General features: G+C 36.7%; 1 protein-coding gene across 1 annotated transcript in view; it reads left to right on the plus strand.

The window, feature by feature from the left end:
- Su(Tpl) (Suppressor of Triplolethal) overlaps positions 1-24,384 on the plus strand; it is a 160,161-nt gene extending 135,777 nt beyond the window's left edge. The window contains exons 3-10 of the mRNA XM_087340694.1: positions 911-1,035; positions 5,672-5,788; positions 6,198-6,485; positions 8,619-8,689; positions 10,976-11,132; positions 12,170-13,063; positions 15,136-15,307; positions 16,473-24,384. Coding sequence (XP_087196820.1) covers positions 911-1,035; positions 5,672-5,788; positions 6,198-6,485; positions 8,619-8,689; positions 10,976-11,132; positions 12,170-13,063; positions 15,136-15,307; positions 16,473-16,637 — 1,989 coding nt within the window. The 3' untranslated portion in view covers positions 16,638-24,384. The remainder of the gene's footprint in view (positions 1-910; positions 1,036-5,671; positions 5,789-6,197; positions 6,486-8,618; positions 8,690-10,975; positions 11,133-12,169; positions 13,064-15,135; positions 15,308-16,472) is intronic.
- The last annotated feature ends 1,993 nt before the right edge of the window (positions 24,385-26,377 follow it).

Below are 26,377 nucleotides of genomic sequence, written 5' to 3' on the forward strand. Positions count from 1 at the left end.
AACTCACGCCACGATAACCTAAGAACCACCGTCATTGTACATACCGTAGGTCTGTATAAAGTTATGTGGTATCACTTTCGTTCTTTTGTGTGTTTGTGTGTTTATGCGTACGCGCGCGTTCGTAATAAATGATGGACCGGTTAACAGCTGGGTTGTGATGTGTATTCCAACTGTGCGTCTGGATGTTGGTATTGCTATTCGATGTGGGGACCTGAAATTGCGTGGTAGAAGATCTTGAAAAGTATTATTTTTTGTGAAGAAAGAAACACGTAAAGTAACATGACTCTGTTGCACAGTAGATCATTTAGCTTTGTGTATGATGACAGGAACACTTATTGCGGCTCTGAATGCGATATTTAGGTGGAGATTGATTTGAAATATCTTGTGTTACTATGATACAAATTAACAGCTCATAATTTTGAGATTATGACATTATTAAATGGAACTGTAGTAGACACGGAGTTGTAAATAGTGTTTTTCCCCCCTGGTGGTACACAATCGTACATTGTACTGTTTGCCATTGTATAAATGAATTTACTGAGTATATGAGGAAACGTGTGAATAGGACTATTTAAGAATTTGTTAAATAGAAATTGTGAAAACACGGAGAGAAAAGAAAAGATTTATTTTGTTTTTTTAAACGAAACTATAAAATGCCATCAACCCTTTGTCACATGTCGACCACTAATTTTTTGTTAAAAGTGGAAGTAATAATTATTAATTTCTTCTAGCCTCTGTGTACATTCGGTTGTAGTACAACGTTCGCCAAGCAGATAACTTGTGGTTCAAGTATCACATGTGTTTATTAGGGTTGAAAAAAGTAACTGTAAATTTTAATTGACTATAGCTTTTATTTATGTGCAGAAGGTTATATGATGTAATTGAGGAATTTTGTGTGTTTATGTTGCAGCACCTGTCATTTCCATCATCTGAATCCAGCAATGGGCAAGCTGGTTTCAACTTCTGCCTTTCTAGCACCGCAGATACTGAGGGGCCTCAGGGAAGTTTTGAGTGCATCCAGCAAACAGTCTCAAAGTATGTGCACACGTGATTTATCGCCTCTTCTGATTTAAAAGGCTGAATGTGATCAAATATTGTTCACCTGCAAAAATTAAGATTCTGGTTTCTGAGTATCTGAATTTTTATTTTCATTGTCATGCCGTGTGGAATATTTCAAGCTGGAAACAGTTCTTAGATTTAAAGAAATCTTAAGTAGTGGTGCACAACACTAATGTTCTGAGAACTGATGATTCTGTTTTAAGCATCTGCTGGAAAAATTTATCTCTAATTGAGTCCACACCCAAACGATTGAGATTCGTCTCGGTATGGAGTGGTTGAGTCTTAAGAGATTCTGGGCATCTTATTAAGATTGCTGGGTCCTGAAAACAGACGTTTCAAGGGCTAAAATACTAATTCATGTTTTGCATAATAACTATGTGGCTGTCTTCTGGGCTTTCCTTGCGACCTCCATCATCAGGATTACAGCCCTGATGATGGAACCCTAAAATATCAGAAAAGGTGTTTTGTTAATTTATTACTTCTTACTACAGCTCGTAGAATTTTAAAAAAATAATTATCTCGCCGTTCCTTTACGTACAAGTCCCGCACATGCTACCTACTTTAAATTCCTATCGTAAAATGTAAGTTCTCCGGGTAAAAATTATCAGATACGAGGTGCGATCGGAAGGTTTCCAGACTGCGCGTATAAAAACCCGTACACTTATCTCAGGTATTAAATTCATCCATCACCCTCGAAGTAGTTCCCCTGGGAGTGAACACAACGATCCCAGCGCCGCTGCCAAGCCTGGAAGCATCCCTGGAAATCTTTCTTTGTCAGCCTGTCAGGCACCATCTGCGATTCTGCCTGAATCTCTTGCCAAAGACTCGCCAAAACGGCTACGGAAACCTATGAAATGCTAAAGAAAGCATTTGGGGAGTCCGCAATGGGTCGTGCACAAACTTTTGTGTGGCATTCACGTTTTAAAAATGGCCGAACCTCTGTCGATGATGACGAGCGTTCTGGACGACCATCTTCGAGCACAACGCCCGAAAATGTTACGAAGATTCGGCAGGCCATTCACGAAGATCGACGTCGTACCATCAACGACTTGTGCGACATTGTTGGGATAGGCTATGGGACCTGTCAGCTGATTCTAAAGGACGGAAGCGGCCGTCAAAGTGGCGCAACCACAACTGGCTGCTGCATCATGACAACGCGCCAGCGCACACCGCCCTCAAAGTTCGGCAGTTTTTGGCCTCAAACACCATGGCCGTCATCCCGCACCCTCCTTAGCTCCGTGTGACTTCTTCCTCTTCCCAAAGATGAAAATTCAGCTAAAGGGAAGGAGATTTGAGACGATAGAAGAGATTCAGGCAGAATCGCAGATGGTGCTTGACAGGCTGACAAAGAAAGATTTCCAGGGATGCTTCCAGGCTTGGCAGCGGCGCTGGGATCGTTGTGTTCACTCCCAGGGGAACTACTTCGAGGGTGATGGATGAATTTAATACCTGAGATAAGTGTACGGGTTTTTATACGCGCAGTCCTGAAACTTTCCGATCGCACCTCGTACAAGCTGTTGCAGGAGCAAATTTAAAATAATGTGTAATTCAATACTAATTTGTGCACTATTCAATAACATTTATATTTGTACATGTACAATGGTATAGGCCGAGCGAGAAGTGCTGGCACTTGCTCAAAGAACTGATTTTGGTCGTATGAGGTGGACCCGTCCGAAATACGCGCTAGAGGGGTGTCAGCTTCAGTTGGTTTATATATCTAACTGTGTTTAGATCTGTACGTCACCGCAGCTGAGGCTGTGCGACCCCCACTACTACTCAACTCCCCTCCCCTCTCTCGGCTTACACATCGCGCAATTAGGTGCCACGAGTACTCGCGCGACCTATATAATCTGTCATGTTTCAGTAAGTGCTGTTAATGATAATGAAAATTGGCTATTACTTTCCAAAAATAGTGCCAGGGCGAGTTTCTTGTCCTTAGGGTGTAACGGGAAAACTATTATTGTCCCGAGGGAAGAAATTTTTGGACCACCCTGATTTAGAAGGTAACGTGTGGTTAACTAATGAAAATAGTTCTAATTTCGAAATCGCAGCACGGACGAAGTTGCGTGTTGTCAGTAGCTCAAAATTCGGACACGAACCCCGGAGCGTTGTGTATGTGCATAGACGTCGCTGCCGTATTGAAGCCTCGTGCCCCCCCCCCCCCCCCTGGAATGCTCCGAATGGGATTGGTTCCCCCGTAACGTGATTAGCACTGATAGATGAACTAATTTTATAGCAGTGAATTTCATTAGGTCAGACAAAACTCCACGGTAGGATTCTACACGCTGCTGAGAAACGTCATTCTGCAATCTCTTAACTTATCAATCAGTCTGCTACTGAGCGCTCGAAATCCATTCCTTATCAAAGTAGCCACTCAAGCCGACACATTAACGCGAAAAATATTAACTTCTGCCGCACAGAACTATGGAATTTATAATGGCAATTATTCGCCGACAAATAACTTTCGTTTTCTAAAATTACCGATTGCAGAGCGGCGATAAAGTGACAGTTATGTAAATTAATTAACCCCTAGCTTCCTTATTGTGGTTCTATAGGAGACCCGGGTCGATTAAAGAAGGTCAAGATTTATCTGTTAAACATGGTGATAAGACAGTTTTATGGTGAACAGAGCCCTCCAGTATTTCTGAATCAGAAACTTCACATTAGAGGAATTATATGAGTCCATGTCATATTCCTTGATGAATATCGCGTTTCATTAGTCATTTCAAGAAAATACGCGGGTTATTGAATTAGAATTCGGTAACTATTTTCATCTTATACCTATACATGTCGTGATTCTCTCACACTTTTAACAGTTTTGATATAAATCTAAAGCATTATTCATAGCTATCTTGTGGTTCTCTGTACTTTAATGGACAATTACATGGGGCTGCAGAAGTAAATGCATTTTCAAAAACAGTGTGTTGCTTTCCTTTCTGTGTAACTGATAATACCTGATGAATTAAACCGTAGTTTGATTTATGATTGTGTTCCTATAGAAATTGTTTTAAGATATGATATTTTTGCCCAGACAAGATACTGGTGCCATGTTTAAGGATTTCATATCACTAGATAATTAAGTGGCACAAAGAAAAGTGTATCATTTCATCTGGAATATCGCCACCGGACACAGAAATCATCGTCATAGGTAATGGTTTACAGCCATTTGGCCGTTTCTTGCATCCTAGTCACCTAGGATTTTTTGTCCCTTTCTCAGAGTAGCAGGTGGCCTCCAAACAATTTCTGCTCAATCCTGATTTGTTTGCTAGAGCCATCTAGTAGCAGATCAGAAGAGACATGGGCGAGAAACATGAATTTTGGTTACGAAACATTTCTTTAATGCTCATAAGGTTTGTTTACATGTCATGAATCTACAACGTGGGACCCCCTGCTTTACTTCCCCTCCGAAGGAAGTCGTGTTACAGATTTTTACCACCCTTAAAAATCCATGGACCTTGGTCAGATTTGAACTCATGGGTCATGCAAAGATTACATAAATCAATACTGACTAGAATAAGCCACATAACTGATTGATTCTGGTGTTATTTAATGACACTTTCATAGTGACATACATAATGTAGTGTGAGATTATGGGTGATTATGGATTTAAAATGGTGTGGAAGGAGTGAAAGTCATTTTCCAGGACTTGCATCCCCTGAATACAAACCATTGCTGACTAATAGTATCAAATTAGAAAGAACGTTTGTTAAAAGTGTGATTATTTTGTCAGTCTGTCCTACTGTCCACTTAGATGAGGTAGGAGTGATTGGCAACATTTATGTAATACAGGGTCCTGGAAATGTGTATGGTAACATCGTTAAATAATATGGAACTCTTTTTTTTAACAGGGCTACCATTTAAAATCTTATTTGCTTGTAATTGATAGTTAACAGTATAACTGAAGAATGTTTCTAGGAATGTGATATTTTGTATGTAAATAGGTTATAAATAGGATAGTGATGTGAAACATGGTTGTTATATCAGGTTTCAGGCAGGAGTTTCTAAGCTTTTAGACCTGCGGCAGTTCTCACCTTTTCTTGTCAGTGTGTGGGCTGACAGATTCTAAATGAGAATTTATTGAAATTTTATGGCAAGTTCAGAGAGATTCACACGTTGTTAAATAATTTTCTGTAGAAAATTTATTTATTTATTTTTATTGATTTGACTTGGATGTAAATGTTGAAAAGTTATTAGTTACATTTGCTGGCCTTTTTGTATAGATGGAATGAGTTAAAGGCAAGTAGGTATACATTCTTCCCAGAACTTCTTTTTGTAATGTAGTTTATCGGACTGCCTTCCGACTCGTATTTTATCTTGTGTGAACGAATGTGTAATGTAAACACATTTTTATGGAGCATATACCAGTTAATACTTTGAATTATATCTGCTAATTATAGAGGTACCACTCTTTGATATTCATTATATTTAAAAATATTTTATAAGGAGTGTTTATAAAACTTGCATTGTCTTGATACAACTTAAGAAACTAACTTGAAATTATTCCCCTTTCTAGATCAGTTAAGGAATTGCTGACTGACTAATAACATTCCTTTTATATAATATGTACATATTTATTTACTGTTTGCAATAAAAGAATGTAATTATCTTGTAGGTCCCTGGAGTCCCTGGGTGCACTGCAGTGCAAGATGCGAATCCAGGCCAATGATGATGTGTATGAAACCACATTACACAGGTTGGCTGCAGCAGAGGAAAACCACAAGAAGAATTGGTAATTGGTCTTTCCCTATTAAGCTCTCATTTATAGATGCTCTGCATTTGTTTGTATTAATACTGTAGTCACTGTGTGTGTGTGTGTGTGTGTGGGAGCGAATGAGTAGGTACACATGCTTATTTTAGTTCATCTTCACTTCAAAGATTAATTGTAATATTGTATTTTAAAGCCAGTCTCACACTGAGTGGTCAGATTCAGGGCATAGTTGTGGTTTATGCTGTACTGAATTCCATATTGTAGATTATTGCATTATCGCCAGACCCAGTATAATGATGCATTGCCCTGGAGCACCATTACTTTATGTTGAAGTGGCCCACCTGATGTGAATAATCATGTAAATAAAAATAAAATTGGTTATCGTAACTACTGAAAATTACTTATGGAATGTTTTATATTTTTGTTGCAGCACAAGAGAAATCAAACCTGGTGGACCTGGTATAGGCGTTAAGGTCAAAGTAAAGAATCCGGTGCTTCCTCTCAGACGAGACCGCAATCCCGCAAATTCCCTTGGGTCTTCAGCAACACAACTAAAGCATAATTATCCACCCAAACCATCAAGTAATGGTTATGTGTCATCATCTCATCATGGTATTCTTAATGGAAACTTTGCGCCAAACTTGGCACACACGAAGCCTCAGGGCAACAACAATGCCCAGAAACCTGGAAACCCTGATATCATGAGGCGACCACTCAGGTATATCAGTTGAAATTTTGTCTATGGTTTAACTGTTTCAGGCTTTTATTAAGCTGCAGAAGAGATTATTTCCTTCTGAATTTTATTGGGCAGTTACCACTAGTATAAAAATAAAAAGAAACTTGTCAGTTTTGTTTTGGGTTGTAGGTAGAAGCATACTATCCACACACAACATAGGACATCAACATCTTCACTGCCTTGAGAAGCTCAAATTTAAAATAAATAAATAAAAAAATTGTCATTAACATTTTTATCTGTTATACATATCTAACTAACCAAGACAGAAAATCTAAAAATTTCTCTCTTTTCTCTATCTTTTTCCCCTTTCGTACATGAAATTAAGACTTCCTCCCCTCACCACTAACTCTTCTCAGTATTGGTGATCCCATCTTGCAAGTATTACACTACAACTACAACAAAATCAAGTATTTATGGTTTCCTAAGTTTGAAACTGCAAATGATGTAAATGCAAAGCTGGCTTCATAATTCCAGTCATTTACAGTTTTCTTGTATTTGTCCATAATGTGGCTTTCCTCTGCCTGCCACTAATTACAGTTACTTATGCCAAGTATCTGCCTGTTAATTTGAAGGTAAAAATAAAGTCTATATTTCAGCGGTCGGACATCTATGTTTGCTGGCAGACAGCGACGGTCAGATGTATGAATACAAGCCCTGATGTTGGCATGATTTTTAATCCATATGTTGTATTTGCACAAATACTCAATTTAACTGTACAGCTATGTGCTTCAAAATGTCAACATTGAATTTGTACAAAGAGCAATTGGAAGTGGGTACCAAAATGTATAGATTCTAAAAAGAATATGTAATTATTGTGTGTAAAGTATACACATTCTAATAACTTTAGTTAACGGGCGAAAAGCACTCTTCAGTATCATTATCCACATTGTCGCTCTATTTGTGCTGCTTTGGTGAGGCTACAAGTATGACGGAAGCAGGTATTTCTTTTATTTTTTCATGGTGTGTTGTTCATTTGCATTCTGATTTGACGGTTCCATGTTCAAATCTGATTAGACTAACAGTTTCATTTTGCAGAAAACATACTTTAGGGGTGTTTTTGTTTCTTAAAGTATATCAGTTACTTATACAAAATATAAATAAATCTGTAAGTTTGTGGTTAGCTACTGCTGAATTGATGATTTTCATTTAAAAATAATTTGATGTTAATCAAATATGAAAAGTAATATTTCATTGCATTGTGAAAAAATGCTTAGTGTTGTAGATCGCATTTACAGTGAAAAATGATCTAGTAGAAATGATTCTTCTCATTTCGATTTTCAGAATATTTCCACATTCTTGTCTTGAACTGAGGGTGTTCTTGCACATGTCTGTTGTATATTACTTTAGCTGTTACGAGATTTGAGGTTGGGGGGGGGGGGGGTTTCCAACATCTGTAGTCAAATAGACTGCAGTATTCCCAATTCCTGTGTAATGAATATGCAGGTTTACACAACTAGGCCATTATATATACTTGCCGTACATGTGTATCAGTGTTGTTTGTAACACAAGTTTGATGTTTGTAAGGATCCTCCTCTGTGTATATTTTAATAGCATTTTCTTTTTAAAAAATGTTGGGTAATTCTGTATTAAATCATCTTTATTCCTTTCAGTTTCATGTCAGCAATACTTAGGCTGCAGTAAATTCTCAATTTTATGTTTTCTTTGAGGGGTGGTCGATTTAATCTTGAGGAAAACCTTAAATAAAATTAAGGAGAACAAAGTAGTAACTAGTTAGTTCATTGTGCATGAATATATTTCACTACGAATCACTTTGTTTCCTTCTTGCACCTAAACCACTGCTAAAAACAACTGTAGTAACCATCACCAAATTGCATGCTTCAAAGCCATAGAAGGCTTCACCCCCTCTTATCAAATGGCTCTAAACCACCAGTACAATGTTGCTAGCTTTTTCACTTGCAAGTTCTGAGCTGTTTTCACTTTCCTGGACCGTGCTATTCATGTTTCTGTGACCTTCAAGCTTACAGTTTGGTGGCGGCTACTGTAAACTTCTTGTACATACATGTCTTAAGCATACCTTCTTTGAGCTAACTATATTGTTTTCATTTGTTTTTTGTTCTTATTATTGTTTTTTAATGTACTGTTGTTGGTTTGCAGGGAGAGATTAATCCATCTTCTAGCTGTGAGGCCATACAAAAAGCCAGAATTGTATGATAGGATTAACAAAGGTACAGTCTACTAATTTTGGTACTTCATATCATATTTAGCTTTGTAAGTCCTCTTATCTATATATTACGAGGGTCGCTCATTAAGTAATGCCCCACATTTTTTTTCTCAGCCAATAATGAAGATAGAAAAGTGTACTTTTACATGCTTGAGATTTGATGTTTCCCGCGTTCGTGTACGGAGTTTCAAATGATTCCAACCGATAGCGGAGCTGTAGTGAACTGTTAAAATGGCGTCTGTGAACGACTCTCGTTACAAGCAACGAGCTGTAATTGAATTCCTTGTTGCTGAAAAAGAAACGGTGGTGAACATTCATAAACGTTTGTGTGCTGTGTATGGAAGCTGTGCAGTCGATAGGAGCACCGTTGGTCGCTGGGCTAAGAGAGTTAAAGCTTCAGGAAGTGAAGAAACCGAGCTCCGTGATCTGCCGCGCTCTGGGCGTCCTGCCACAGCCACCACTCCAGACATGTTGAACCGCGCGGATGCCATTATTCGTGAGGATCGGCGCATCACAACTCGACAATTGGCCCAACAGCTTTCAGTCAGCAATGGAAGTGTGATTGCAATTATCCAGGCTCTCGCATATTCGAAGGTGTGCGCAAGATGGGTTCCACGAAGTCTCACAGCAGACCACAGGATTCAAAGGAAAACGATTTCTTCTGAATTGTTGGAGCGTTTTGATGCTGAGGGAGAGGTCTTTCTGTCCCGGATCATTACAGGTGACGAAACCTGGATACACCACTTCGAGCCGGAGTCAAAAAAGCAGTCAATGGAGTGGCAACATCCTCAATCACCGAGAAAGAAGAAATTCAAGACAACTCCCTCCGCCGGAAAAGTCATGATGACTGTCTTTTGGGACAGTGATGGGGTCATTCTTGTGGATGTGATGCCAAGAGGTGCGACCATCAATTCAGACGCGTACATCAGGACCCTGAAACCCTCAAGAAGCGTTTTCGACGAGTTCGGCCTCACAAGCATCCAGCAGAAATTTTGCTCCTGCACGACAATGCACGCCCTCACACAAGTCTGAGAACCCGGGAAGAAATCACCAAATTGGGTTGGACGGTGCTACCCCATCCACCCTACAGTCCAGATCTGGCACCCTCCGACTTCCATCTCTTTGGGCCACTTAAAGATGCTATCCGCGGAACAAGATTTGAAGATGACGAGAGCGTGATTCAAGCAGTGAGGACATGGCTACGTGCACAGGACAAGAGCTGGTACCGGCAAGGCATGCATGCACTTGTTCCACGCTGGCGTAAAACCGTACAAGTTGATGGGGACTATGTGGAAAAATAGTATGTGTAAAGGAAACATTGATTTATATTGTCACTAAATTTGAGCCATCTTGAATAAATATGTTCTGAGGAAAAAAATGTGGGGCATTACTTAATGAGCGACCCTCGTACATTATAAATATACCAGTTTTGCCGTACCCATGGACCTAACATTTTTCATAGCTTCTCCAGTTCTGTTTCTCTTCAGAATAGTTTACGTTGCTTGTTCTTTTTGCATCATGAGTTTATTCCTGCCATGGTGGCTAAATCATATCAGTCTACTAATGACTCGGATACTGCTCATCTTTGCAATATATATATTAGCAAGTGTATGGTCATGTCTTTGGAAGCTCTTTTTCATAATAATTTCATTTTGTTATTAATTCTGCACAGTCTGTTCTTCAAGATCCATATAAACCAGATAATATTTTTGGTACTATTTTTGTAGTCTTTGATCATAATAATCATTTTTGGATCAAAATTAAGTAAGATATAGTGCAATTCTTGTAATATGTAATAATTAAAATATGTTTTCATTGTATAGTGATTAAATCATCAGTAAACTAACTGTTTGTTGTTAACTGAAGAGGTATGGTATGAATCTCTTTGATAACGTTAACTTTTATCACATTAGGGGATTAAAATCCTTGTAAGCCTACTACAAGGTTGTTGGCAGAACTCCAGGGTTAATAGTTTAGCAGTTTACTAGTGCGCAACACATGTAAGCAGTGACACATAGGCAATAAGCATTAGGACTAGATGCCTACAGTTTGCAAGTTACATTTCATGCAAACAAACATTAAATACCATATTGGTATAGAAGACTTCAGGCATCTTAATGGTGTATTGCTAGTGCAGATCCTGTTTCTGGGTGATGGCATCATTCAGAAGTAGGTTGTGTGCCAAACATTTTGGAATCACCCTGAAATAGAATCTAATTTATCATATTATTATGTTAATTAAACGAGGGTCTAAGAAGTTGAGAAATTTAAAAGTATGTATTTGTTCCAGATGGTTTGCGGGAGAGGGATAAGAACAATTTGACGTCTATCCTAATGCAGGTAGCTGTCATGCGGGACAATACATACCAGCTCATCCGCCATGTATGGAATGATGTTCAAGAGGATTGGCCATTCTATTCAGAACAGGAGAAGCAGTTACTAAAGCGGTCTGTATCAAAATCTAATGCTAGATTATGCAGTGTGTAGAGTCATGGAGTATATACAGAGTATTCCAGTTAAAACATAACCCTATCTACTACACATAAACCCCTTCATGCACAATGTATGTTTGTGAAGTATCTTTAAGTGTATGAAATTTAAGGTACATTTCAGACCAATCCTACTGTCACAGGCCACTATAAATTACTTTCATTTATGCCTTATTATGGAAATAGTAATGTAATGTAGTTTGTTGGAACTGATGACTGCATTTTTTCAGAACATGTTGCTTCATGTTCGCCAGATTCGGCAAATGAAGGTATTCACTGTCTGTTCTAACCATGTCATCACTTCATCAGTATTTTCTAGCACTTTGCTCAATTTTGGTCTCACCACGTTACAGGAATCATCACCACTATCTTCTGATTCACTTCCTGCATCACTAATTCCAAGTTTGTTGGTTGTCTTCCCAGTTTTCACAGAAGCTTCAATATCCTCTTGACTAAGATATTGCATAACAGAAGTTTCTGCATTTACCTCCGATCTGAGGTGCCAGGTTGTCTGCTTGTGAATTAGTTCTGAGCGAATAACACGCAGCCATCTCATCTTGTTTTTAAAATGTAACTAACTTTGTCTCATCTGCCATCATGTCATCTCACCCAATACACTTCTTCCGGCAGTTTACAATGTGTGTTGTATAGTTCTTGTAAAATTACAGTTTTACAAATTCTACAGAGGTTTTTTCTGTATTCGTAATGAAATAATACTGGAGCTAGACAATAGCTTTGCTGTTTTTGACTCTTTACATTCTCTCAGAAGACTTGCATTCATTGTTCTTTGGTTCTTCAAGAACTTTGTTCAGGATACTGCTTTCAAAATTTGTAGAAATAAGTTCACACCCAATCAGCTGGCCTTAGAATTTTTATTGTGTCTGAATTCTTTTACCCATATTTCTTATTTATTGGGAAAATTGTTGATTATGTTTCACATTGTTTATTATTGTTCTGCTAGATGGTGATGATGCTGATTAACTTTATCTTTACAGACGTAAACCACAGAACCTGACTCCGCCGGGAAGTAGTGATGGTGGCAGTTCGGGTAGTGGGCAGTCTCCCACGAGCACGCACCCAGGTAGTCCTCCTTCAACTATCTCCTCCTCATCCAACATGAAGAGGCCAGGTTACATCGATGGTGCAGACGGTCTGCCAACAAAGCGCAAGCGCATCTCTCACTACCGCAACAAACCAACAGAACAAGCACCTGTCACATCCAGGCTACCAGACTCAAGCCAGCAGCAACACAGCGCACCTGCAGATTCGTCATCACGATCTGATGAGTTTTGTCGGAATAAGGACCGGGACAAAAGCAGGGATATCATGAATACGAACCCACGTAGCAGAGAGAATGGTGGCAGTAGAGCTAGTTGTGGTGGCAGTGAGGCGTTGCTAAGGAATAATGGATACAACAGTCATAATAACTCACTAGTGTCATCAGCTGTGAATGGAAAGTGGAGCAGTGGGCCAGAGAACGAGGAAAATTATGACAGACGAAGTGGTATTAGTGCTCAAGGGGGCTATGATAAAAGTGCAGTGGCCAACAAGGCTCATTGTGAATCAGTGGCATCTAATTCATATGGTGGGAGTGGTGTTATTGGTGGCACTAGAGTGACATCTGCATCAGTAGATGATTCCTCTGGTTTTTGGAATAGGCCAACAGAGAATGGAGTGCTCAGTCAATCGACAAGCAACCGAGGTCATGGTGGTCATCATGACAACCGTAGTAATAGATGGACAACTCAGGTTTCTTCAACAACTCAGAATAGTTCTGCCAGTGGTTCCAGTCCTGAGTGTCAGTTGGAGAATATGGACACAGGATGTGAGAAAGAGGCTAAGGAGAAGACTTCTGCGGGCAGCAGTTCCGAGTATCCAGAGTATCTTCTGTGAGTATGAAACATGAGTAGATTCTTGGGTAGAGATATAGAGTATAGCTAAATATTAGGTAGTTAATTTAATTTGTACATTGTACCTTCCATCACTACTGTCCAACAGCATTTTCTCTTTTGAAGTACTCTCAGATTCTAACACATCTTTTCCAACCAGGTCTGTGGAGTCGGAGTCGGTAAAAATGTACCGACTCCAACTCCGACCTCGATATAAAATCTTATGAACACTTTCGCTACCATGTGAGCCGCCGGTGGCCTCATGCTCAGGAAGATTCAACAACATGTTGAGCCACGTAGTGTGAGAATAATGCTTTGTAAGAAGATTTCTGTCTTCTAGGTTGTTGCGCTGTGTAGTCTGGTCGACCAGCGCAACAACCCAGAAGACAGAAATCTTCATACTCACCGCTGTGAAAACCTGAAATCTTACAGTGGCTCCGGTACCTTAAGAATACAAACTGTCTACAAATCAACCGATTTCTGCAATAACCATTAGACTTATACTTAAATATATGTTATAAGTCTAAAACGTGGTGATGAAATCTCTTGTGGTTCCATTTACAATTTTAGTAGGTTTGCCATTATTAATACATTTTGAGCTTTTATGAAGGAGACGGAGTTGGAGGTTTTAGTACCGACTCACAGCTCTGCTTCCATCACTCCTCCTATGGGTTTAAATGCCTGTTGAAAGTTGCCTCCTCTTTGATATCCTTAAAATTGCCATTGTCATGTCAGTGCAAAGGTCATCAAAAAAAGTATCTGTAACCTTTCAGCTTAATTTTTAGGCTTGGGTGTTTGAATTTTATTTTATCCCTTCACAAAAAGTATGGAGCATGGGGTAACAGTTGTATATTGTCTGTTGCATAATTTGAGAGATATGCAACTTGATATTGTGGTCAAAGGGCCATATCCTGTGAGTATTTTTTTATGGTTCATGCAGTACAGTCTTGAATGTAAGATTTTGGTGTTTGTTTCTGTATTCATTTTAGTGTTTAATGGGATGTAATGTGTAAGATGGCCTGTATAACAAAAATGTGTCATTGGTTTGCAGAGCACCCCAAAATGATTTGAGATTCTATAAACCATTGTTTGGAGCAAGTAGACTGCACTTTGAAACCCATGGCAACAGTTACAAGATGCGTCTCCTATAGAGAGTAGCAATAAATTAATCTGATAATATTCTCATTTATATATATATTTATTTTTACAGTCCATACACAAACGTTGAAGTTAAATGATGTTGTTAACATTATATAATATTAAAACATTATTGTTGTATAAAATATTATGTTTGGCGCTTTTAATCGTAAATATTTACGATTAAAAGCGCCAAATATAATATGTGTATGAACTGTAAAAATAAATATATATTTAATCAAACACAAACATGACGCATTTAAGCTACAAATTCTCATTTATGTTCAGCAATGTGCATCTTGAAACCATCATGACTCTGCAATGGTTTTAAATAGGACCAATGTTGTATTGACGATTTTGACTCAGAACTACCGCCTGAATTACCACTTGTTGAATGACAGAGTGATTGTGAAACATCCTGTAGAAAAAATTATTTTTTGTGTTCAGTTTCTATGCATTGTCACTATACACCTCTAGAGGAGCCAAAAGTAATTCACAAAATTGTATATATTTAACCCTTTCCAAGCCTTTTTTCTGTCTGCAAGCAGAATAGTTCTTGTAAAAATAAATAATATCGTAAAGCATGCATAGAAATGTTCAAATGTACCAAAACTAGAAGATAAATAATGATAGATGAAATTCATGATGCAGATGATCTGTTGTCTGTTGTCAGAAAAAGAAAAAACCATGATGCAATAATTATAACTCATATTTTTAGTGCAAAAATGATATTACATTGCACCTATAACTAACATACTGCATGGAGCAGAATCTCCTCTAGAAGCTTACAGTTACCTCAACTTATATTTTTATAAACCATATTGGCAGGAAATGTGGGTAGGCACTGGAAGTGTCAGTAAGTCATTTCCGATTTAGACGGCTGTGTCACTGCCTATAATGAATATTATTTACAAGAAACTGTCTTTTTACCACAGGCATTATAGTTCAATACGTGATAGTGAGCAACGCAGACAATATAAAGCTGACTTTACTGCAGACTACAGTGAGTACAGGGACCTCCATGCTGAGGTGGAGAAAGTGTCAAAACGGTTTGCTGAGCTTGAAGAGAGATTACGACAGGAAGAGCGTAATAGCCCTGCCTGGAAGGTAATTCATTTATTACATGGTAACTAGTATGAGAGATAATGTTTAACTGTTCACATTGATATCAAGTAATTTAAAGTTACCAAGAAAATACTTGCATGACATTTTAATCAGTCTTAATCGCTATATTTTTGCATAATCCCTTTAGGATAGGCATTAATTTTAGTTTCTATTGTTAAAGATAAGGATAAGTAGCGGTGTTTAAGAAAAGAAGGGTATATTTGTCACTGATAAATTATGTGTTATGCTTAATTGGTAAGATTAGTTCTTAAATTATGTATAATTATACATAAAGTCAGTTATAATTCTTTGCTACTGTTTATGTATCACATCTGCCCAAAGAGAAGGGAAAGATGGTTGTGTTTGTCAGACAAGCTATGAAGGGACTTGTTGGACTGTCGTCAGTACCTACTGTGTTGTGATATTAGTCATTTCACGTTCAGCCACCATCGTGAGCAGGTCATGCATTATTTCTTTTATGGTGTGACATCATTGTAATCTTGAATTAACCCCAGTCGCAGTTCACTGTTTTTCATAGAGAGAACAGCAGAGGACATTGAAATATTGCTCCTATTACATTGTTTGTAGTAAAGTTATCCACATCACATCAAATAGTGGTTTGACTAATTGGCAACATGTGAACCACCCAATAAAATGAAGCAGCTGGGTGGGAGGAGATGATTGGTTTCCGTGTCACAACAGAAACAGCTGTAAAGGGAGTGTTCAGAGTTTGTGTCATCACCATTAGTTGTAGTATACAGAATGGATGCAAGAATTAAAACAGTAATCATTATCTTGTATATTATTTATTCACTACAATACCATGGTGACAGTTTCTGTCTTTTTAACAATTATAATGAAATTCACTACATGTGAGAGAAAACTTTAGGTTTCCCTGCCTGCAAAAAAACCTTCATCTGCCTGGTATAACCATTCAGTGCATATGTTTTAAAATAATTTTAACACTTCTCTGATTTGGTTCTATTCTCATTCACTGTGGAAGAAACCCATGATGTGGACAGTTCATTCTTATTTAAAGTTGCAAGGGGACTAACAGAGGGCTGTATTTGACCATTTCACCTGTGTCTATCAAATCAATATTTTTTATTTATATAGTTTATGTTTAAATGTGGGATTTGAAACATAAGTCCATTTTTTTATTTTGTAGGACATCAAGAACCAAATAGTTCAAGAGTACCTGGAAAACAAGCGTGATATCAAGTTCCAGGAGGCGAAACGTAGGTTTCAGTACTTGCACGAGAAGTTGTCACATATAAAGCGCTTGGTGCTGGAGTATGATTCTGCAGGTGCCTCAGGTGGCGAGCATTACTGACCCTGGCCTCCCCTGGCTCCGAACCCGGTGCCACCACTACTTTCCTTGCTGCCTGCTGCCACCCCTCTCTGCCAACGACAACTTCAAGCCAGAAGACAAAAAAGAAATCTCGGGGGTTGAGTTTTATTATGGAATTCATTATCGCACTCGCTCATCCTCACCACCAACCTAAACATCACCACTGCCACCCCCTGCCACAACCATAACAAATTAGTGATTGTACCGAGTAATAGCTGATGGTCTTCTTTCTTCTTCTGTGACATGTGAGCCATATGACCTTTACTTGTTCTGTGTTATTGTAAATGCCAAGTTTTGTTTGTTACATTATGCTTAAAATGAAAGGAAATGTAAATGGCTCATTGCAAAATACTTTTGAAAGTGAGCAGTGGGTAGCTTATCTTCACATAAAATTAATTTTCCTTTTGGGGTGGAGAGGTCCACAAGTGAGTTGAGTATACATTTACATGTGGCCCTTCCTGCTTGCTTAATCACTAGTCATTTTGGTGTACATATTATTAATGAAACATTGTGTACACATCAATATCCCATGTATCTAGTATTTATTGAGTTCTGTTTAAGCTATTACATTCTTACAAGAAATCTTTATAAATTGTGCTTGCAATAATTAGATTCTTGTAGTTTGGGCACAGACAGCTGTGTAATATACAACTTCAAATTAATTGTAATTTGCACTTCAGGAAGTGGAGAACTGGAAATGGGATGTGTAGATTTGATAAATTTATTTATTTGAAAGTGTAATGCTGATTCTGTCCATTAAGGGACTAATGTTGGATTTGGATCCAAGTACTTTATCACAGTTAAATTAACGTATGACTTGTGGATTCAGTTTTATCATCACTGTTTTATGTTTTCCTTTCCATTGTTTCCTTTCATTTTGGGCTCTGTATACTCACTTGTGACTAAACTCTGTGCGATTTTTGTTGTGTCATTTCTCTTCAGTATAATTGTTTTTAGTTGTGTTGGCATTCCATACTCTGCTAGACTATGTGTTTGCACCAGTTATGTTGTTTTTCCCTTCTATAATATTTTACCGAATATTGCCATGACATAGGTCTCTGTTCTGAACATACCAGTGCAAGCAACCCTGAAGTTAATGGAGAGGAGGCATGGGTATTTTGCTACATTGTGGCCTGCAAATCAGTGAGAATTATAGACACTTGGTGAGATTAAAATGCTCGTGCCAGCCTCGCTCTCTTCCTGCTGTCGAAGTTGTGATTTTCTCTGTTTTAGCATATTGCAGCAGGCAATCTTACCATCACCAGAATTACTTAGGGAAGTTCTTCTAGTAGCTTAGTTTGGAAGAAGGGGCTGATTGAGCCAGACACAGCCAATTATTAAATTATGCGTAGTCATGTTATCATGACAGGAAGATAATTGATGAAAATTTAGTTACCATATTGCTCCAGTTTTGTAAGAGTCTCTGTATTTTAGTGCTTCCAATGTTGTCTTTGAAAATAAAAAAAAATGCTTCCAATGAAATTATTTAGTATCAGTTGCATTATGTATATATAAACATTTTGGGGGAACCGCTTTCCCTTGCCATTATCTTCAGTATGTCTGTTAGAATAGAGATTAGCAGAAATGATTGGTATGGGGTCCATGCACAGTTGCTGTAATTTCAGTTTCCTCTTGCTAAGCAAGAAATTTTGAGGAAACTGGTTTTTTGTTTAGTACATGTGCATTTGTTTCATAATTATGGAATTAGTTCATTACAGGGATTAGAATATAATGATGGAATGTGCATGACTCCTTGAGGGTGTTACCAACTAGTTGGCATTGAAATGTCATGCCACTTCTGAACGCGCAGCATTCAAATTAACATGTATGTGATTTTGTATAGTCTAGTTTGTTGTGCCTGAAAATATTCCCCTTCCTTATATGGTGAAATTATTTTTTAAAATTGAAAGAGGTGCCAGTGTCAATGAAATTATATTCTACATCCAACAAATGTAATTTTGGATTATTCCATTTAGCTGTCCACTGATCATGATTACAAATACAAGTGGTGAGAAATATGTATCATTCATGAAGATTATATAGTCGTCACACTAGCTGTTTAATTTTATACCAGCAAATTCAGCAAAAACTGTAAGGCATTTTTCCATGAGTATGTGTGGTCTTTGGAGGATGGCACTGAAACCAGATTGAAAGGAAATTGTTAAGTTTTGGAAATTTACAACAAAGAAATTAAGTTTAAGGAACCGCAACACTGAACAGTATATTCTGCAGTTGTTAACTGGGAACCAAAGCTCGGTTTGCATTGAATCTTGTGCACACAGCTGTCTAGTGTACCTAGGCATTTGGGCATTTTTAGCTTAAATCTTATGAAATGGCATTACATGGATTGGCTGGTTTTATATATAAATATAATTCATTAGCTACAAGTCATTTGACTTTCTGCACATATTTTGTCGGTTACCTCAACATCGGACTTACGCACTTTGTTATCTTTCTATAGAAAGATGACACTTAAAATTACTTAATGAAGATGCACTTCTGATTAATATATTTTCATAGCATACTGATATGTGGTATGTGAAAGGTGAAGTGCAATTCTTGATTCAGAGGTAGAGAAGTAATTCAGTTTTATTTTCTGGGGTTGGTGTACACCCAGAATAAACATTGCTTATTTTGGAAAGGTTTTATTTAAATACATAATGAATGGTAGGCAGTGTTCTGCAGCAACGGTGTTAGTTAGATTTATCACTCAATTATCTCTGGCTGTGTTCTGGACAAATGTGTGAGTGAATGAGTGAGGACGTGTGAGTAACTGAAACAAGTGTTGTGAGACCACTTAGAACTACCATACTATACATATTATATTTTTGACTGTGATGTTTTTTGATGGATGCTCATTCCTGTGGTTAGATGCCACATACCTGCAGTAAATCTTCAACTGATGCCAGCGCAAGAAAGAAAAATATATCCTGCCATCGTTGCCAAAATTTTGGGGGGGAAAGAATACTGTTAAACAATGTATGCAATTACTGCTATACAGAGTTATTGCTTGGTTGTGGAAGAGATAATGTCCAGAGGAGTTATGTTATCTCATCTTGTCCATCTCCTGTTGACAAAGTCTTTCTTCCTATTTATAATAGAGAAGGGATTGTGATTCTTTTCTTTTTGCATTATGGCAACTGTGCTTACAATACTGTATACGTAGATAAAATGGAAACGAATGTTTCCAATGGCCTCATTTTACATCTGTGCCCTGGCCTGAATACTTGGTGACGACCGGATTGATCCCTGACTTAGGCTTTTAAATAATTGTCTGTATATTGTTTTATAAAATTATCACATATAATAATATAATTTTGTGTTTTTCATTATTGTGTTCTGCTATATGAAATTTTGCAAGAGAAAGTAAAAAAAAGAACCTTTTTTTAGTCCGGGGGTTGTGTAATTACTACATACTTTAAGTCAACACATGGGTGTCTGCTCATCGATGTGGAGTTGTGAAGCTCAGTGATTATGGTGTGATGACCTTGAGAAATTACACTCAATACTGATGGCATGAATGGGCTTGGTGTGAAGTTACAATTAGTGATTTGTACACTGTGCATGTGCAGAATTATGATGATTATGATGATTCATTGCTTTTCTTGTTGGAGGTTTAGATACTGAAGTTGATACCAGTTCATGGGACCATTGATTTATGCTTTATATGTAAATGAAAATGAAGGAATCAGATTTTAATTTAAGGGCTTCAAATCAGTTAGTTGTTATCAACTTGAGGATTCTTTTCATACTTATTTTATACCAAAATGCAAATCATTCTCAGTTCATTGGTACATTTATGTACTAATAATTTCCCCCCCCCCCCCCCAAAAAAAAGTGTCAGACATGGAATGTTTAAGAATACTTAGTATGTGTAAGGAAGAGGGAATTCAGTTTTGTGTTGTACTTACAGATGTGAAAAGAGATCCAGTGGTATGGAGTTTTAGGGTATTTTTTTTTTATTCTGGTGACTAGCAATGCATATAGATTGCTAAAAATCTTATATTTTCACATAATAATAGATTGTGGGTTTGTTTTTGGAGAACTGTAATGCATGTATGAGTATGTATTTATCAACATGTATAATGGGTCAGGTACTTATATGGGCCCCCTTTTCTAATAATGGAATTAAAACAATAACAAATGTTATTTTTGGGGTTATTTTAGAAAACGGAGTGGAGATTACATTATTGAACGCCACCTGTGAAGTTCCTGATTTTAAAAAAAAAAATTGGTTTCAGGTGCAGTATAATTATAGCACGTTTAGTCTGTCCATAGCAGGATTGATGTATCCACAATGTGACTGAACTACTAGAAAGAAACATGTGGAAATTGTATATAATTCCTTCCAAATTTCGTACAAACCAAAACAAAAAAGACCACAGCAGTTTACAACTCAAAAATTAAAAAATAATTGGGTTTTCATCATAAGTTATATGATTCACACAAAATATTTAAGGCGTAAACAGAATTTTTGTCTTGTAATCAAAGAATAATACATTTCTGTCATATTATCATATTTATCATACATAAGCATTACTAAGCAATAACATCAGTGTTTAGCCAGTAAAGTTGACATTGCACAGGATGTATTGAAGGTTGCAGATTGTTCATAGGGAGCATTTTAGGTTGGTGTTAAAAATGATCGAATATGAAGCGCCATATAACTTTGAACAGTTTTGAAAAACAGGAAATAGAAAATACTGATTTTAGTAGAAATATGACACTTAGTACCTTCTAGTTACCAGTGAATAAGTGTGCAGTAAAGATGTATATACGTGATCTCCGGAGTACATGTGCTATTTCACCAAATATGACACTTAGTGAATTTAGTTTTAAATAGTATGAGGTCATGTTATACAAACGAATATATTGTGTTACGTGCAGTTTATAGTTGTTAAACTTACAGGTTCTAAGTTCAAAAATGTTTTGGTTCTTTCTACATTGTTAAAATCTGTTACTAGATTGAATTTGGAAATCATACAATATATGAATCATTATTTTCATCTTAAAAATTGTGTTTATTTCTAATTGTTCTTCCTCTTGCCAGTGCATGGTTTTTAGTTGCCTCAGTTATCTTCCATCATTCTGTTGATGTTGCAGCCTTGATGGGAAATAAGGAGCTAAATCTGAATGCAAGATATATATAAATAGTATGTAATATACCACCCCCTAGTCTACATGCATAAGCACAGTGTACATTGCTTGTTGTTCCCAAGTGGCAAAGTGGATTGTTACTATGAGCTGGATAATTAATTTATTTGAATGTAAAGGTTTGATTATATGTATAAACGACTGCTGTAGATAACAAATTGTTTCAAGTTTTTGAGCCACACGTTTATTGTTTTCAAACTACAGGACTGATATTGCACATCATTGGATGTGAGTTTGCTTTTGTTCCTTGCACACAAAAACTGTTTTACATCAACAAATTTTCCTTCATAATTTTCTTCCATTTTAAAATGAATTTAAAATGTACAGTCTCAGACTTTGTAATTTAGAATTAACATGCTGACCAATTCCCTTGGCATTGGCTGTTATCCTTGGATTTGAAGGAAATTTTGCTGATATTAATGTTTGTAATACTTGGAACAAAAGTTGTCCACTTCACTTTATGTGATGGATACATATGTACTGACTAAGTAAAGAGCTTTCATTGCTAGGCAAAATTAAATTTTCTAAAAATTATTGGTTGCAAAGAGAGGTACATGTTTAAGCTGACATATAAGAGAAGTTCTTAGAACATCATCAAAACATATTCTATTTCTTGGACATCATATAATAAAAAGTTAAGTTTTACTTGTGATTTTTATTATATTTAATGTGTTAAAGTTGTAGAAAATCCTCCCTGCAGCTTAATATTGCATACATAATTCTGAGAAACAAAAGTCGTAGTGACATATGAAACTAGTACTGAAACTGTTGGTATATTACCAAATTGTGTTCAGTGCCATATATATGCTTCTCTTCAATATAAAATGGTTTTCCTTCAAATGTACTTTTGATTTTATGACTAATATGATTTTGCACACAAAAGAACATAATATACATGAGGAGGTGTAATATTCTCGATGCACTGGAGGAATAAAAGGTGCAGTGAAGCCACCACCATTTAAAACAAGTATTTATGAAAGAATTGGAAAATGATTTCTCCAGTTTTGTATGTTAAAATACCATTAAATCATTTACTTATTAGTATGTATCAAAATTTCAGTATCAGTAAACCTAATTACGTGAATGACATAGAGCAATTGCCATTTTGAGAATGGAAATATTTTTGTTAATTTGTAATTGCCTTTGTTCCATTTTAATATGTGTCAGCAATATTAGTGTTCACTAGTGAAGCATTTTGTATCTTCTGGGTGTTGCTAAATCACTGAACATGTGAGTAGCTCTTAGTATACAACTTAGTACTGCTGAAGTCTTATTCTTCATCAAGGTGCCAACTTAAAAAGTGGATATTTAGATAAAGTTCAATAAAATAAAGACAGCATTAACACTTGAACTAGCATTAAAATATATTTTTATTGGGGAGCTATTTTTACAATTGATAATATGGGAAATACTTAAAATGTTACAGAGTGGTGACCATTTACTTTCAGTGCATACTTTACTATAAATGAATAAATTCCGCACTTCATTTCCAACATCCATAATGTCCATACATATTGAATTTGTCTTCCCATCAATAATACAGATGTATCAACTACTGGGAAATGACATAAACACCACTGCTCATTGTGAATAAAATACTATTTTCTTCGATTTATTTATAATTTGAAGGCAGATTCAGTAATTTGCAGACAGGATCGTAATCAGCAATGTAGCTCTCCATATGATCATAGTTTTTTTTTTTTCTAAATCAAGGGAGCAAACTGGTGCAGAACACTGAATTCCATGTAAATGGAAAAAGTTCTGAGGGGCGAATGGCCCTCTCCTTCCCTAGTTCTTCCCACTGTGATTAATATTCTTTAATTCAGGGAACTTCATTTGCATGAACTGGCTTATTTTAAACATGACAAAGAAAAAACTTGTCAAGTGTTTATTTTTGCTTATTTTGAAAATACATTTTCAAATTGTCTTTTCAGTTTTGGAGATTCATCAGTGCTCTTCGCTTATAACCTGCTCAGTCTGTCAGAATGTAAAATATTCCTTTTTCATTGTTTGAAAGAATGAACAGATTGTTAGTGTTGTCAAAATGTTCTTGTCTGTAATATCTGTTAGTTGCAATAATGGGTTAATAACTTGGCTGTGATATTTGACTGTTTATTCACATAACTTTCATGTACTGAAACTGTACATTGTTACAGAATTCCTAGTGTTTCAGTGTTTTGTTACTGGTGTCTTGTAATATAGTGAAATGTTGAAGTTGCCTAACTTGGTAGCAACTTTCAAGTACTAAAATGGGAAGTAAATTCAATTTGTAGTTTATCATACCAGCTTAAGAAATGCACAAAACATATACATATTATTCTTTGTGTGGAAATTTGGGGAGGGGGAATGAAGCAAAGATGTGATTAGTATGTGGGCTGCTATGTAAAGACACGAGAACAGGCAAATATCTATGTATATATATATATGCCACTTGGGAATCTTTTTTTTTTTAAGAAAATTATTAATTTAATGCAAGTTTTGTTCAAAACATGGAATTGTGTCCCATGGGACTCCTGTAAACAAGAAAAATACACAAAAAAATAAACTATTACTTATATGCATGCAGCATCATAAATTGTTTTAGCTTTTGATTTTGTTGTTGACCTAAGTATAATTTTCTCCTAGATATTCAAAGCTATAGCTGAATATGAACTATCCACATTTCATCTCATGCCATATCCTGTTTCCCATCAAAAATCATCAACAGCTTCATGGGATAGGTTAAATAGTCTGTTCTGGCTCACATCTGAGATCGTCATCATCTTCTTGCCTGTGGTACATCATCCAGGTAGTAATTCTGTTAAAATGCAAATAGGTGGAGGTCCCCGATAGCTGACGTAGCAGCACATCTGGTCCTGTAAGGAAATCGCCAGTTAATCCTGCCTAAACAAGCTGATGCCTCGACCTTGCGAGATGTTGCCATAGCTCACTAACAAAGCGGTTGCGACCATATGTTTATAGGATCTTATTGGTTTAATTGTAGGAGCAGAACACTATCCTTTTATTTATTGTACGTAATTAAGAATTACTCGGTACAGAATAATATTGTACATTGATTGCCCTGTCGTCCTCGCCGTGTTGCTATGATCGGGTCCTTTTAATCTTTATAACTATCTATATACATTGCTGCTGGGTTATTAACATCTTTTCAATGTTGAATTCGACAGTAAATATTAGAACACTGGAGGACGAGAATATGTTGCCTGCTGTAACTTGTCTTAATACGTAGTTTCAGTACCTATTATTTACAAATACCTTGAGTGGCTTTTTTCCCCATTTGACAAATAGAACATTTTTTGTTCGTAAACAAGGGCTTACATCAAACGTAGCGAGTGATTACTGACTTAAGCCGTTCTTGTAGAAAATGAAGTAGGCATAATAAATCTTACTCCTCCTCATTATTATTTGTATGCTATTTTTGGGATGTCACGTCATCCATCCCATCCTGTTTACATGTTGAATCCATTGATTCCTATACTCTTCAATCTTACCTTGTATTTTAAATATCCCAAGATCTCTGATGGATTCATTTGTAAGATGATCCATTAGTGTGCATCCTTTTATTTGGTGAAGGAGATGCATTTCTGATGACTGAATCTGTCCCACAAATTAAAATATGAACAGCTAATACTATATACAATTTTAGCATACTGTCTTTGAATGAAGTGCTCTCTATTGTTCCATATAAGGGCTGGAATTTGGCTAATTTAATTTGAATATCTGTATTGATGTCACAGGATATATCATTACCTTTTTATTTAACATTGAGACTTCTTCAGTTGGTTCATTGCCAATTGTGATTTATTTCTAATGGGATATTTTGAAATGATACAAGGTGTCCGTAAATGACTACCCTGATTAGTGTGATATATTTTTTATTAAACACTGGTAATCACAAACAGTTTTAAACAAGTAGATATATATACACAAAGTTTTGTTATATTATTAATAAACTTCTACATGTGTGCTTAAAGTGTCCAAACGATATTCACACTCACGCCATACATTTTCCAACATTTGTGGTTTAACTGTAGCAATTGTACTCAAATTACTGATGTTTGGTAAACCAAATCTTCTATGTAACCCCACAGAAAAAACCCATCAGAGCAATGTCTGGTGATCTAGGGGCCATGGGATTGGTCTGTCCATGTCAATCCATCAGTTTGAAAATATTACATCAACCAACACAGATCCAAATGTAATTTTAATGACAGCCTAAAATAGCATAACTTTGCAGTGTTTGTTAGTATAATGGCAAAACTTTTATTTATAGAGTCAGGGCAATACTACCTTTAAAATGAGTACATCCTTGGTTTTAACGATATTCATGAGAGAATTACGAGGAGACTAAATTCCACAAATGCTTGCTTCTTCTCGCTTAAAAATATTTTGTCTTCCCATCTGAATTCTAACAACCCAAAGATTAAAATATACAAAACAATAATTTTGTCTGTTGTTTTGCATGGGTGCAAAACATGGTTTCTCACTCTGAGGGAGGAACATAGATTGCAAGTGTTTGAGGAAAGGGTGTTGAGGATATTTGGGTCTTGGAAAGAAAAGGATAGGGT

The sequence above is a fragment of the Zootermopsis nevadensis genome, unplaced genomic scaffold (assembly GCF_977971745.1).
Source record: "Zootermopsis nevadensis isolate Lab colony 2312 unplaced genomic scaffold, Znev_1.0 Znev_ptg000061l, whole genome shotgun sequence".
Lineage (NCBI taxonomy): Eukaryota > Metazoa > Arthropoda > Insecta > Blattodea > Termopsidae > Zootermopsis > Zootermopsis nevadensis.